This window comes from Dermochelys coriacea, chromosome 2, assembly GCF_009764565.3.
Source record: "Dermochelys coriacea isolate rDerCor1 chromosome 2, rDerCor1.pri.v4, whole genome shotgun sequence".
Taxonomy (NCBI): Eukaryota; Metazoa; Chordata; order Testudines; family Dermochelyidae; genus Dermochelys; species Dermochelys coriacea.
The window spans coordinates 192,010,398-192,026,443 of NC_050069.1; the positions used below are offsets into that span (position 1 = coordinate 192,010,398).

At 41.1% G+C, this 16,046-nt stretch overlaps 1 protein-coding gene across 5 annotated transcripts in view; it reads left to right on the plus strand.

The window, feature by feature from the left end:
- Positions 1-16,046, plus strand: part of CPNE4 (copine 4) — a 357,681-nt gene that overhangs the window by 315,987 nt on the left and 25,648 nt on the right. For 3 of the 5 annotated variants that reach the window (XM_038392284.2, XM_038392285.1, XM_038392286.1), the window contains exon 12: positions 12,677-12,731. In XM_038392284.2, the coding sequence (XP_038248212.1) occupies positions 12,677-12,731 (55 nt within the window). Of the gene's footprint in view, positions 1-12,676; positions 12,744-16,046 lie in introns of all 5 variants that reach the window. The other 2 variants (XM_043508935.1, XM_043508936.1) reach the window with 1 other exon arrangement.

Genomic DNA, 16,046 nt, shown 5'->3' on the forward strand with positions numbered 1-16,046 from the left:
TCCTCCTCAGATTCACTTCTTCAAAATTCACAAATGCTAGCTCATGTCAACAAAATGTACTGCTTTCTCCATGGACAAAACAATAGAAGTGTTGCTCTAAGAGAGAAACTGCCTCTGGGGTCTCCAATTTGGTCTGTGTTATCTATCTAGTCAGCCTATTCTCCTCAGGGCTAGAACTTTGTCTTGTGCGATTCTTAGCTCTCTGTCATCGTAAACGAATAAATAATAGTAGATGTAATTTATCTAGTGGTGATTCCCTCCAAAGAAAGTGACCTGAAGAGCAGATCTTTATAACTCACACATGCAGTAGAAAATAGTGTACCACAGATAGCCCGATACATCTACTGTGGAAACTAGGTAATTTTATAAATCTTTATGGGTGGCGGTTCTTTTTGACATTTTGGCTAAGAATAAGTGTGGCATCAGCTTTGTGTCTGATGCATCTTCCACCAGCAAGGGACAAACATAATGATCTAGTAGATCATCCTCATGTTCCTATTTACAACTTATATGGAGCTTTCAGACTAGTGAATTTCTTCTCTGCATCTTCCAAGTATATAACTAGTTATTTGTATTATAATCTGCCCTGTAGCTCCCCTCAGTTATACTAACATTTAGCTGAGCTGCATATTTGTCCTGGTTGGAAACCCATCAGTTCACAGAGGAAAACAATTTTCCAATACTTCACATGCAAGTTTAATGACTTACTGTAACAAGAGTGGACACCTTTTGTCAAAGAATAGCATAACAGAAAGACTGTGGGGCCAAATTGCCTGCTTAGTCACATCTTTATCACCTCTTTGGAGTCAGTGGGGTTACACAGGTATAACTGAAAGTGCTGGTTGTCCCTTTAAAGCTTACATTTGCCATAGGAAGATGCAGTATTCCATCCCACAGACCTCTGAGTAGTAGTCTGAGTTTTGTTCATATGGACACCGCTCTCATTGATTGCTGGCTTTTGTTTGACTGAAATGATGAAGCCAGGGAAAATGTCTCTGAAGTGTCCTGAAATAAATATATGCCCTGAGTATCATAAATGTGGCTGATTCAGGAGTTCTATGGTGAGAATTTGACTTCAGCAACATGCAAATACCTTGTAAAATTACCTTGATTTTGGATTCCAAATCAATAGCTCAGGGGAGGGCGGTTTTTTGGCAATTTTTTCCTAGATATTGTATAGGGCATCTAGTTGAATACCTAATTATCAACATGTTTTATTTCTGATTTTGCTGTATCTGTTTTTATTATTTTCTTCAATTTGAATGTCACTTTGATTTCAGTTGAATTACACCAGCAGAGAATTTGGTTCTCTTGGGTCACAGAAGGGTCACTACAAATACTTCTCTTCTGGTCATCCTAGAAAATTCATTCCCTTACAGGAGCAAATTAAAAATATCTCTTGCACATATATATATATATGCCTAAATATGCTCCTACTTTCCCTAGCTCCCAGACACAATGAATTTTCCATCTCTTTAGTTATGGTAGAAAACAAAATTAAAATGACTGAAAAACATTGTAGGGAAAAGTCATATCATGTCACTCACATCACTGAAACTCTAAAAATAATAAAAGGAGTACTTGTGGCACCTTAAAGACTAACAAATTTATTAGAGCATAAGCTTTCGTGAGCTACAGCTCACTTCATCGGATGCATTTGGTAGAAAAAACAGAGGGGAGATTGATATACACACACAGAGAACTTGAAACAATGGGTTTATCATACACACTGTAAGGAGAGGTTTCAGAGTAGCAGCCGTGTTAGTCTGTATTCGCAAAAAGAAAAGGAGTACTTGTGGCACCTTAGAGACTAACAAAGTTATTAGAGCATAAGCTTTCGTGAGCTACAGCTCACGATGAAGTGAGCTGTAGCTCACGAAAGCTTATGCTCTAATAAATTTGTTAGTCTCTAAGGTGCCACAAGTACTCCTTTTCTTTTTACTGTAAGGAGAGTGATCACTTAAGATAAGCCATCACCAGCAGTGGAGGGGGGGAGGAGGAAAACCTTTCATGGTGACAAGCAAGGTAGGCTATTTCCAGCAGTTAACAAGAATATCTGAGGAACAGTGGGGGGTGGGGTGGGGGAGAGAAATAAAATGGGGAAATAGTTTTACTTTGTGTAATGACTCATCCATTCCCAGTCTCTATTCAAGCCTAAGTTAATTGTATCCAGTTTGCAAATTAATTCCAATTCAACTATACTCTTAGCCAAGCAGAAGAATCTGTCCTATCTCGGGGCCTCTTCTTTTGCCCCAGCACCCCCATGAACATGATACAGTTCTGTGGTGACCTAGAATCCTATTTTTGAAGTCTCCAACTCAAGAAATATTTCCAACATACCTCTGACCAACATATTAACCCACAGAGACCTTCCTACCAACACTACAAAAAGAAGGATTCTGGGTGGACTCCTCCTGAAGGTTGAAACAGCAGCATGGACTTCTACATAGAGTGCTTCCGCCGACGCGCACGAGCTGAAATTGTGGAAAAGCAGCATCGCTTGCCCCATAACCTCAGCCATGCAGAACACAATGCCATCCACAGCCTCAGAAACAACTCTGACATCATAATCAAAAAGGCTGACACAGGAGGTGCTGTCGTCATCATGAATAGGTCGGAGTATGAACAAGAGGCTACTAGGCAGCTCTCCAACACCACTTTCTACAAGCCATTACCCTCTGATCCCACTGAGAGTTACCAAAAGAAACTACAGCATTTGCTCAAGAAACTCCCTGAAAAAGCACAAGAACAAATCCGCACAGACACACTCCTAGAACCCCGACCTGGGGTATTCTATCTGCTACCCAAGATCCATAAACCTGGAAATCCTGGACGCCCCATCATCTCAGGCATTGGCACCCTGACAGCAGGATTGTCTGGCTATGTAGACTCCCTCCTCAGGCCCTACGTTACCAGCACTCCCAGCTATCTTCGAGACACCACTGACTTCCTGAGGAAACTACAGTCCATTGGTGATCTTCCTAAAAACACCATCCTAGCCACTATGGATGTAGAAGCCTCTACACCAACATTCCACACAAAGATGGACTACAAGCCGTCAGGAACAGTATCCCCGATAATGTCACGGCTAACCTGGTGGCTGGACTTTGTCCCCACCCATAACTATTTCACATTTGGGGACAATGTATACCTTCAAATCAGCGGCACTGCGATGGATACCTGCATGGCCCCACAATATGCCAACATTTTTATGGCTGACTTAGAACGCTTCCTCAGCTCTTGTCCCCTAATGCCCCTACTCTACTTGCGCTACATTGATGATATCTTCATCATCTGGACCCATGGAAAAGAAGCCCTTGAGGAATTTCACCATGTATTCAACAATTTCCATCCCACCATCAACCTCAGCCTGGACCAGTCCACACAAGAGATCCACTTCCTGGACACTACGGTGCTAATAAGCGATGGTCACATAAACACCACCCTATATCGGAAACCTACTGACCGCTATTCCTACCTACATGCCTCTAGCTTTCATCTAGATCATACCACACGATCCATTGTCTACAGCCAAGCTCTACGATATAACCACATTTGCTCCAATCCCTCAGACAGAGACAAACACCTACAAGATCTCTATCATGCGTTCCTACAACTGCAATACCCACCTGCTGAAGTGAAGAAACTGATTGACAGAGCCAGAAGTCACCTACTACAGGACAGACCCAACAAAGAAAATAACAGAACGCTACTAGCCATCACCTTCAGCCCCCAACTAAAACCTCTCCAACGCATCATCAAGGATCTACAACCTATCCTGAAGAACGACCCATCACTCTCACAGATCTTGGGAGACAGGCCAGTCCTTGCTTACAGACAGCCCCCCAATCTGAAGCAAATACTCACCAGCAACCACACAACAGAACCACTAACCCAGGAACCTATCCTTGCAACAAAGCCCATTGCCAACTCTGTCCACATATCTATTCAGGGGACACCATCATAGGGCCTAATCACGTAAGCTACACTATGAGAGGCTCATTCACCTGCGCATCTACCAATGTGATATATGCCATCATGTGCCAGCAATGCCCTTCTGCCATGTACATTGATCAAACTGGACAGTCTCTACCTAAAAGAATGAATGGACACAAATCAGACGTCAAGAATTATAACATTCAAAAACCAGTTGGAGAACACTTCAATCTCTCTGGTCACTCGATTACAGACCTAAGAGTGGCTATCCTTCAACAAAAAAGCTTCAAAAACAGACTCCAACGAGAGACTGCTGAATTGGAATTAATTTGCAAACTGGATACAATTAATTTAGGCTTGAATAGAGACTGGGAATGGATGAGTCATTACACAAAGTAAAACTATTTCCCCATGTTATTTCTCCCCCTCACCCCACCCCCCACTGTTCCTCAGATATTCTTGTTAACTGCTGGAAATAGCCTACCTTGCTTGTCCCATGAAAGGTTTTCCTCCTTCCCCTCCCTCCCCCCCGCTGCTGGTGATGGCTTATCTTAAGTGATCACTCTCCTTACAGTGTGTATGATAAACCCATTGTTTCATGTTCTCTGTGTGTGTATATCAATCTCCCCTCTGTTTTTTCCACCAAACGCATCCGATGAAGTGAGCTGTAGCTCACAAAAGCTTATGCTCTAATAAATTTGTTAGTCTCTAAGGTGCCACAAGTACTCCTTTTCTTTTTGCGAATACAGACTAACACGGCTGCTACTCTGAAATCTAAAAATAATGTAATTCCACCTCTGCTTATTATGATGCAATGAAAAAGGATAAAACCCAATATATATATATATATATAGCAATGCTTTTGCTATGTGATGCAGCTTGTGATGGAACTGCATCCTATGTGATGGAACTTTAAAACTGCACTTGTCCTATTTACAGGCTCTCACAGTTGTTCAGTGAAATTTACCACAAAGGGTAGGATATCCTCTGCAAGACAGGTGGAGTTCTAAGCCTCCAAGACAGAAGGGTTGTGAAACTGTCCTTTGTGTGGGTTTGGTATCAGTTTACTGTGCAATTCCATTGATCTTCCAGGGAAATTGAGAGTTAACCCTTTGGAAACTACAGAGTCCCATACACATCCTCCTAAGAACTCACTTGACTGGCAATCTGGAAGATTAGTAAGCCCTTCTATGGTCTCATGGAGCACCCCCAAACTCTTTCTAACAATGCAGTCCCATTTGTTCAACAAAACACGTTTACTAAATTAGGTCATTTTACACCTGCAAGTATAAGTCAGCTCACGGCCAATTTATTTATAAACTAACAAGGAAGCTTGCCATTTTGGTCTCACCTCTCCAATTATGCCATTTTACTAGCTATAATCTAGCAAGACAATCTTGTCTTTTTACATTTTATCACCATAACCTTTTATTTCCCTTCGCCCATTTCCCATCTCATTTACAAAGGCTTCTTTCAATAGATATTTACACCTTTTTTTTGCTTAGCCTATGAATTTCAGAATTCATTTGTTATTTTTGCACTGCAGAGCTTTTTCAGTCTTCTTTTCATGTTTATCAGGGGAAGTTTAAGGCTATTGCATTTGGATTTGGATTTGTTAGATACTTCATTAGTAGATGCCGTTCAGTGGCTAGCTTCAGGAAATTTGTATTCCCCTTATTCATTAATTATGCCCCTTGTAGGGGATACTGCCATTACCTTCATACTCTTGAAGCCCCATTTTATAAATTTATATTATTGAGCAGATTCCAGCTCCCTGAAGGTGACTAAGAAGCATTTTGTAATTTGTTGTATTTCAAATATAGCTATAACTAAAGCTGATGCATAAATGTTAATGTCTATATTTTGAATATTTATGACAGGACCATGTAGAATTTTTGTCTGTGTCCAGCCAAACAGGGCAACAATAGCCTTAGTTTATCATACTTTTAGGTCCTTGCAGCAGTTTTTATATTACAAGAAGTAATGTTAACCCATTCCCGCTGCTCCATGGAAACCTACCGTGCATTATGGGCCAAATCCTGAGGTCCATTAACCTCAATGGAAGTTTGCTTAACCAAGGATTTACTAAAAACTGGGGGCTCAGTTTTATTTAAAAAGTACTGTCCTGCTCTGGGAGTGATTTGGCCCCACACGGAGAAAAGTACAATCCCTCTGAGTGCAGAGGGACTGCTCTTGCTGCCACACTCCTCCACTTGTCCTCTTCCAACCCACAAGCCCTGCATCTAGCAGCATTGATGGCTGGCAGAGAGGAAGTGTTGAGCCATGGCCCACCTCTTCCCCATTCCTGTGGGAGCATAGGGATGCAATTGTGCCCAGCTGCTGTGCAGGACCATAAGAGGCTACTTGTTCTCTCCACCTGCTGCACATGCATGGAGCAATTGGACCCAACCTGACCCAAACCAAGGTCATCATTATTTGGCCCTGTTAGATCATGCAGATCAGCCCTGGGTATCCTAAATTTACCTAACTCCAGTTGTGATGAAGGAACTGGAAATGTTAAAGTATTTCAAATGGTTGCTGTATTTTCTTTGGAGCTACAGCAAATCCCTTGTAAGCTGTTGTGATTCCATATTTATTGGCATCAAGACCTTCTGAGATAAGTACTTAATACACTCAGGAACATGATTCACTCATATGGTTTAGGGATAAAATACTTAATTCAGCTCATTTTCTTCCAAGTCATTCCCTAAACATAAAAGATTACAGTTTTAATAGAGTTTAATGATGATTCTCTCTTTTGCCTTTTTGCTATTTTTCCTGGTTTTTAAAAAAATTAAATGTGTAATAGGCATCCAGCTTTTAATTTGGCAATTTGAGATGTCTATTTAAGTGAGAGCAACATTTGATATTACCATGGGAAAATTTACTGTAACAGAGTGAGTTCAGTGGCTTTTTTATAGCTAGATTGGAAAATGAAAGTCTCATTAGTTGATTTTGGTCACCTTCGAACTAGAAATTGGAAAATATTCTCGACCTAGGTTTGCGCTGACTCTGAACAAAAATTACAGAGACAGTTTTAGATTTAAGAATTCTGATCAAATACACTCTGCAAGAAATTCAAAGGGCTATGAATTTGAGATTCTAGTTTTAGTCCATTTATAATATCAATGTGATCAACATCAGGAAAAGCAAGAATATATATTCTGCATGTAGTCATTTGCCAAGAGGCCACCTGAAACCTAAAATTAATCTTTAGACTTTTCTCGCCTCCCACTCCCCTACCACCAGCACAGTGTTATTAGTTTGCAACTATACTGTCAATGCAATAGCACATTTTCCTGGGAGGGTCTCCTAAGCACATGCTTAACTAGAAGCAGTTGAAGTCAACGGAACTATCCATGTATTTCAAGTTAGCAGGTGCACAAGTTGCTGAATTGCGGCCAAAGTACTTTCACTGTTAAGAGTAGGCCAACAAAAACCTAAGGAGGTGGATAATTATTAGCCTCATTTTACAGATCGATAACATGACACACAGACAGGTTAAAGGCAAAATTTCTCAACAGGGATGCCTTAAAATTAGGTACTTAAATCTGTATTTAGATACTTAATAAAAGTAGCCTGATTTTCAGAGACACTGAGCACAGATAGCTCTCAGTGACTTCCATGAATTTAGGAACGAAGGCATCACCAAACAAATGATCCAGCTAATCCAGTGTCTTGAGCAATGGCCAGTACCACTGGTTTCCGAGGAGGGTTCATGTGACTTACCCAGAGAAGTTTTGTCCTATCTCCCTTCAGGTAGCATTTGATTCCTGCCCTGAAGCATAAGGGTTTCTATCTTTTGTAAGTTTTATTCAGTTAAATAAAACTGTGGATATTCTCCGTATAAATAATTAATCTATTGGCTTCCGTGATAGCTTGTGTAAGGGAGTCCCACAGGTTAATGATGCGTTGTTTAAAAATATAACTCCTTTTATAAGTATTAATTGTGTTGCCATTTAATTTCATTGGATGTCCCAGTTCACTTTCTCTGTACCATTCACAAATTTACAAAATGCTTTCATTTCCTTTCATTAGTCTCCTGTCGAAACTAAACAGTCCAAATCATTTAAATATCTCTTCTCATTTTGGTCACCTGTCTCTGAACTCCCTCTATTTCTGCTGGGGGTTTTTTTTAAACAAAGTGACAAGAATTGAACTCTGTGTTCAAGATGAAGGTGTAGCATATTTTCAGGATTGTTTTTTATCTTGTCCTCTCTACATCCTTATCTTTTGGTTTTTTGTTTTTTTAACCTCTGCTGTGCATTAAGCAGATGTTTTCATTGAGCTGTCTACAATGATTCTCAAGTCTTTTTCCTGAATGGTTAGTTTAGAACCCAACAATGTTTGAGTACATCACATGATTCCTTTCCGTGTATGTTACCTTATATTTATCAAAAACATTTCTGTTGAATCTGAAACCTAGCCTTGACTTTTCCTCTGACTCGAGTCCAAGTCCTGTGTAGACATATCCTTTAAGATCAGTGACCAAAGAGACAGTAATAACAATTGGACAGATTGCCAGGTGTTAGTTGAGAAATATATACTTACAATGCATCAGGACAGAATTAAATTATCCACCTCTTGAAAATCTCGAAGTTAATAGTTCAGAAGGTTTGAATATTGTGTGATTAAGAGGTTCATGTTTCTGGTATATGTTCTATTATAGACACTGAGTTTGTGATATGTACTGTGCTGTTTGTGGAAAAGCATTACAGACTTTTTTGCTTGCTTTAATAAAACAAACAAAAAACCCACTCACTTTAGAAGGGAAATGTTTCATTTTCTGTGGGGAGGGGGAATAACTTCACATCACACTTTTTCCTACTTTGCGAATGCATCAATTTTTCTTTTTTTCTGACTTTGGTCTCAAAATCATTTCAGAATTGAGAGGCAACTTTGAACCCTGCTTTGGATATGACCTCATTTCCTAATTTAGGAGGTGGATTACACAAATCAGTCTTTTTTTTTTTAAGTGAGGGAGGAAAGGGGGATCATACAGATGTCCAGAAAGATGTTTTTGGCAGATAAATCAGACTTCTCTCCAAAAGTAGTGGGCATGACATCAGTACTTGGGACTGTAACTGTGGGTGATTATTCATTAATTTAAACAGATGAAAAACCAATCTTTTCTCTAGCTGCATTCAGAGGTTCTTGTCAATCCTGAGACACACAGCTGAGGTTGATGTAGTTATGGTTAATGAGTTTGAGGTTCAATGAAATAAGAGTGGGAGAAGTGGTGATTTAGGCCTGTGGTACAAATAATTCTTCATTTTAAAACTATATATAACCCTTTTTTCCCTCGGTCTTTATATGAAAAAGAAAAAGCCCACTCTTACCCAAACACTCTGCTGTAATGATATTTCTTCTTTTTCTTTTTTGTATAAATACATTTGAAAGAAGACTTGTGAGAGAGAGAGCCAGAGGTGTATTCTTGGGGCTCAATAACACTTGGGACAACCCCATCCTGCACTGTCCAGATGCCAAAACAACTCCTGACATAACATAGAGCAGCTGCAGGACTGCTCTAAATTACGTTGCCAGCAGCTGCAGTGGTGTAATGCCATGCCCCTCCGGCCTCTGTCATATCCCTTCCCCAGCCCTAACCCATCCCCTGTACCTAAAGGAATTTTTCTGCAGGCAAGGGAGCTCTCGGCAGCCCCTTGGCAGCCTTCCTCCTGCTACATTTCAGCAGGGCAGAGTAGGCAGAAATGGAGCTGAGAATCAAGCCCAGGGTTTCCATATTGTGCACAAAGCTGCAGCAGAAGGGGTTAAAGGAAATGAGATGGTGATGAGATATAAAAGACAAGAGAAGTTTTTAGCAATAATCATTTATCATCTTGATAAATTCCATTTCCCCTTTCATCTAGATATGCAGCATTTACACAATTGAAATACCTATTGTAGAGGGACACCACTGAAATCAAAGTTAGATTTCTTTCTAAAAGGTGTTCTCTAGATCCATCACAAATTTAGGGGCTTGATGCAGTAATTGCAGCATGAAATTTTATGACCTGTATAATGCAGGAGGCCAGACTAGATGATCATAATACTCCCTTCTAGTCTTAAAATCTAGTCAATCACAGCAACATAGGGTTTAACTTGATAAACCAACCATGTTTAATCATTGATGTAACACAAATTTTTTGTCCCATTTTGCTGTCTCTTTGATTCTTATTTCTTATCCTCTTAATGGGTAGCTGACTTCTAATTTGCATCTATTATAAAGGGTTTGCCCACCTCCAGTAGTGTTTAATCAAAGGGAAGGGAATCAGCAGATGGTTGGCATAAAATTTCACTGCCTCCTTAGGTTATGACAACTCTTGGAATGAATGTTTCATTACCGTGCAAATGATTCATATAGGATAGCGTATGGGACACAATATTACATTCCCCCAGATTTAAACAGCAAGTGCATTTCATAGCAAGGCAGCAATTCATAAGAGTTTAGCCCTCAGGTGGGAACAACTTTTACTCACTACTGCTAAGCCATTGTTAGGAACCATTGATCTGGGCATGGTGACTATTTCCACATCCCATTGTCAATCCCTTGAGCCAGGCAGTCCCCAAGGACTGAGAGCTTTTTTTTTAAAAAAAAAAAAAGAAAAACCTTCCATTTTGCTCTGCTCCCAAATGATTGACCAGAAATACCATGGCACCTTTCAGGCAGGATGCCCCCCGACTGAATGGTCTGACACTTGTAGTGGGTGCTGATATATTTCTGTGAATATGTCTGCAGTCGTGAGTTATTCACTAGGCAAGGACTGACCACAGAGTCAATTAAAAGTTCTGCCCCAAACTCTGCATTTTTGGAGGTTCCCAAGATAGTAACAGAAATTCAGCCTCTCAGGGAGCCCTCCTGATTATTCAGTGCAGTCTTCAAGCAGAGGCAGTTGAATCCAAGTCAGCAAAGCACTGATGCATGCGCGTTAATGACTCCATTAGGACTTAAGCCCTTGTTTAAAGTTAAGCATGTGTGTAAATGCTTTGCTGAGTAGGATGGATTTAAGAGCATTCTTAAGACTAAGCACATGCCTAAGTGTTTTGCTGAAAGGGGGCCAAGATGTCATCAGAGTTTGTCATTTTCCATATACCCTATGGAGAAAGAGGAGTCTGTAGCATCTGCACAAATGAGCTCTGTGAAGTGAGAAGGAAATCAATGGCCATGTAGTCTCCTGGTCTTCTGAATCAGGATCTCTCTCATCTCCATCCAGATGATCAAACTGGAATGAAGAACAAGGCATCTCGTTGTAACACTTGGAAGCAATTTTACCATGACATTAAATATACCAGTTCATCACCCAACCTATGTCTAATGTGAAATAAAATCTTTGAACAGATTTTAGTAGACACCAGTCAGGTTACAGGTGGAAACCCTCATTCAATCTGCAACTTGTTGTAGGTGAAATTTCCCCTTCTGTAATGTTGCCAGAAGACACTTCCCACCTGAACAGTTCTGTGAACCCAAATCACAAACACACTTAATTACTTAATCCTCCTTTCACTAGACTGTGTCATCTTGAGTAGGATGATCTTGTCTCTTCTTACCTGGAAGAACTATGTTGTCACAGATCTTACCTATATGAAGATTGTATCTAAAATACTATAAGGAACCCATGCTACCCTCAATCATGGGGCAGAAAACAGAATCGGACTACACTTACCATGCTCTGTATCTGCTTCCCCACTTGTGGGATGCTCCAAGACCATTTTACTCCTCCAGTTGATCTGAATCTCCAAAAACATTAGATTTTTTACCTGATACTCCTCCCCTGTCTCTTTCTGCACTTCACCGGCACACTGTCTTACTCCCCTCTTTTCTTGCCCTCCTCTGCTTCCTGTCTCCTATTTCTCTTGTCATAAACTTCTTCCATTTATACTTTCTCTCCAACACAGAGTTTGTGCTGTTTCCACTGTGAAAGTGATATTCATATTAGTCTTAAATATAATAATTACTGATTTATTCTGGTTTTTTTTCTCTTGGTCTCACTTGGTGGATTCTCCATTTTTCTTTCTGTTCGGGATGGGCTGTGTGATGGGGAAGTGCAATTTGATGTTGTGCTAAATTCATTTCAGTGTGCTATGTTTCATGGAGGTATCCTGCTGGATCCAGATGGGGGAGCAGGAAGGAGAGAAAGAGAGAGCAATAACTAGCAGTTAATTACAGGTGGCAACAATAACTAGCAAAAGGCAGGCAGCCACCAGCTGTAGAAATAAGGGAGGAATTGCTAGAGTCAGGAGCATTTGAGAAGTTGTAGACTCTGTCCAGCAAAGATGTATTCATATGCCTAACAGTATAGTGTCAGTAGAGTCATGGGGCTATTCGTAGTGCATAAGGTTAACCATGTGCTTAAATCTTTCAAGGATCAGGACCTTGATCTGCAACCTATTACAGTAGGCATATCAAATAACAGGACATAATAGGAAAAGAAAACCAAACAGCATGTCAGAATATAGAGTATAACAGTCCATCTCAGAGAAGAGTGTTGGGAATCTAGTAATGTCTGTGTTTCAGGATGCTCTGAGAAATACAAACAGGAATCTAAATGTGAGAGTAAAGGGTGACTATTCTTGCAAACATAAATAACGGTGACCAAATGACATGCATGATCTAGCAGCCTTTTCTGTGCTCTTCTGCTTTGTCCCTTTTTCATGGACAAATTTCAAGCAGGAATAAATGTTTAGTGGAACAATGTACATTTCTTGGTGGAAAAAAAACCCTTTTTCATTTTGTTTTCAGTGATAAAATGTTCCCAGCCTTTGGTTTTGGAGCCAGGATACCACCGGAATATAAAGTAGGTGTACAGGTGAATCTTTCTAATTTCCATGGTTTATATGGCACAACGTATTGCTGTTGGTGAGATGGTTTATCTTTGGGGGAAATAGTTCCCTCAGCTTGTTTCATTCAGATGACTTTCTGCTCAAGATATTACCTCATTACATACACAATTCTAAGAGTCAGTCCAAAATTAATGATGTTACGTCAAAAATAATGTAATGGCTTTCACACACCCATATCCTTTTTTATGAGGTTGACATGAGGATGACTGTGCCTTATCTTTTCAGGTTCAGATTAGGTTTTGAAGAATATTTGAGAGCAATATTTCGGAACCATTAAAAACTTGTTAAGGTTTGATATCACAGAACCAACATTTGGAAGATTTGCTTTAACTTGGGGGCTGGTGCTGATGCTTTCAGAGGATGTGATTAAGTTGATGTTGTTCCCAAAAATAATGGCCTTAGTGATGTGCTAAGTTGTGGCAATTTGTGTGCCCAAGGGACTGTGATCAGTGCAAGGAATGGAATGCAAGAAAATATCCATGCTAGAAACAAGCGGTACCCATGCAAAAAGAGTGCGGACTAGATTGATACTGAGGCTAGAAGAGGTGAACATAAGAAAATAAAATCTGCAGGGGGGATAACAGAGTCAGAAAGGTGCCTGAGAACAGAGAGACAGGAGTCCAAATTCTGTGTTGCTTGTGTAAAGTGGTGTGTGGAGAGTAACCAAATGATGTTCCTGAGCTGATAAGAAACATGAAGCTACCTAATCATTCTGCACGGGTTTAAGTCAGGTGCAATTTGGGAAGAACACACCTTGTGAAGACAGCCTCAAAGTCTACACAGCAGATTCTTCTCAGCATAGTATTATTGTATTGTACCCCATGCATATTGAAGAAGAACAAATTGTGACAATGCCATTAGGACTCAGTTGTATAGAGCACAAACCAAAGGTCTGATTCACTATCCACTGAAGTCAGTGAGAGTACTTCCATTGGCTTCCATGAGCACTGGATCAAGCCCAAAGTGTGCAGTGCATTGGCAAACAGCAAAATGCGTCACAGAAGGCATGCTTATCTGAGAGGCTACTTAGAGGAATATGTTACTCTGCTGGCTGCAATTCCTTAACAAGACATCTGATGGTGATAGTACATTATAATGGGCAGCATGAAGTTCTGCTCCTTTTCCAGCAGAAATAATCAGCCTGCAGGTTGTGCCAGTCTGACCAGCATATTGGCGACATCGTACTTCTGTTACACCTCAGTAACAGATTACCTGACTCTCAAAGGAGTCAGAGGTGCTGTAGGAAAGACAGACACAGTGATTTCCTAGCTAGGCAAAACTGTTGTTTGCACTCTCCTTTTGAAAACCATATAAGCAAGCACTCATAGTAAAGTTGTGGACTTGCACTGAACATCGCAACTCAGGGCACATAGGAAGTCTTAAATGCAGTAGCAAGGGCTGCCCTTGTGGTGGTAAGGAATTGACCTCATAGGACTTAAGCAATGTGTGGTGGGGTGTCCACCCTGTACAGGGTTGAAAGGAGTAAAGGTGACCAGGCAGGCCTATTAACTTCATGGGGTGCACCTGGAGAAGGAGCCAGGGAACATGCCACTAATTAGAAGGAGGCTCAGCTAGGCAGGAACAAGCTGGAGTCAATATAAAGCCTAGGTTGAGCGAACAGCAAGGTGGCCACAGGAAAGCAAGGAAGTAGGCTGCAGTTAGTCCCTGAGTGGAGAGAGTTGGGAGTCTGGCAACTCTAGGAGGGTGGAGTGCAGAGGAAAGGCAGATGAGTGGAAAGAAGCCAAGGGAAACAGCAACAGCCAAGGGTCAAACCATGCAGAGACATTGGCTGCTTGTTGTAAGGTCCCTGGGCTGGAACCCAGTGTAGAGAGCAGGCCTGGGTTCCCCTACCAGCCACTGGGAGTGGCAAGGGCAGTAGAGACAGCAGGTCAGGGAGAACTGTGAATTCCCCAGAAGGGGAGGACCTTAGTGACCTGACCAGAGGAGACTGCAGATCTGGGAATTATCTGCGGGGGCCGCAGACCAAGACAGGATGGGGGAGACACCGCCGGAGGGAGAGCGTAAGCCTGGCAGAGCTAATTCGCAGGACAGTCAGAAGGAGGCGCCTCTAGTGGTGAGAGGACCTCATGATACCATGACAGACAAGGACAGTCACAAAAAGGAGATGGAGATGAGTTCAGGAGAAGTCATTTAAACCTGTGAATTTGGTTACTTGTAAATTGAGTGTGTGCATGAGCAAAGGGAGCCACAAAGCACCCAGACTTTCAAATGAAAAAACAATGGACCAAAGTAACATCTGCAATCTGCTCAAGGGGAAAGTGCCATAGAGATGATGGAGCTACAATGGTATGACCTCAAATAGTCAAATGAAAACCCAAGGAAAAAATAACCAGGCTACAGCAACAGATGTGGGACTTGCAAACCAACTTGGTCTGAGCTCCCATGAAAGAGAGAGCCCTATCAACACTATGCTGAGCAAATAACTGGTGAGGAAGGAGGAAATCAGTTTTACTATGTGAGTATACATCTGTAAATCTTAACTAGCACATGCATGCACAGCTGGAAATAATGTTAATAACTGTCAACACGGCTGTTCAGTCCATCCTACTGATTTTCTGCATGTCTGTGTGCAATAGCTATGTTCTCCCATAGACTCACCTGCTGTTGCTCCCAGCTTTGTTTTAACTTCTTTTCTAAATTAGTTAAAACCTGTATCCTCTGGGAAGAAGGAAATAGGTTTCAAAATTGATACATTAATAAGGGTTATTGTTGGAAAAGGGACATATGTCTACCCTGTAATTAAACACCTGTGGCAAGCCTGTGTCAGCTCACTTGGGCTAGGAGGCTTGGGCTAAGTGGCTGTTTACTTGCACTGCACATGTTCACTCTGGGACCCTCCCACCTCACAGGGTCCTGGAGCCTCCAGCCCCAGCCTGAAAGTCTACACTGCAATTAAACCGCCCCTTAGCCTGAGATTAACAAACCCAAGTCAGCTGGCATGGACCAGCCAAGAGTTTTTAATTGCTGTGTAGATGTATCCCCAGATGCCAAATATTCCTCACGAATTGTCTCAGATGGGAGCATCCACATCAGTGGTGACTGTGAGACAACATGAGGTCCAAATACGAGCTAACTAATCATTGTGTAGTTACAAGATGAGAAAGAACCAGAGCAATGTAGCTGTTAAAAGCAGTGAAGAAGGTAAGTGTACAAAGTACAGATCTTATTTATGTAAAATAGAAAAAAGGCCTATAACTTACTATTAAGTGTGCAATTAGGGTTTATAAAGCAGTCACTGAACATTTCAT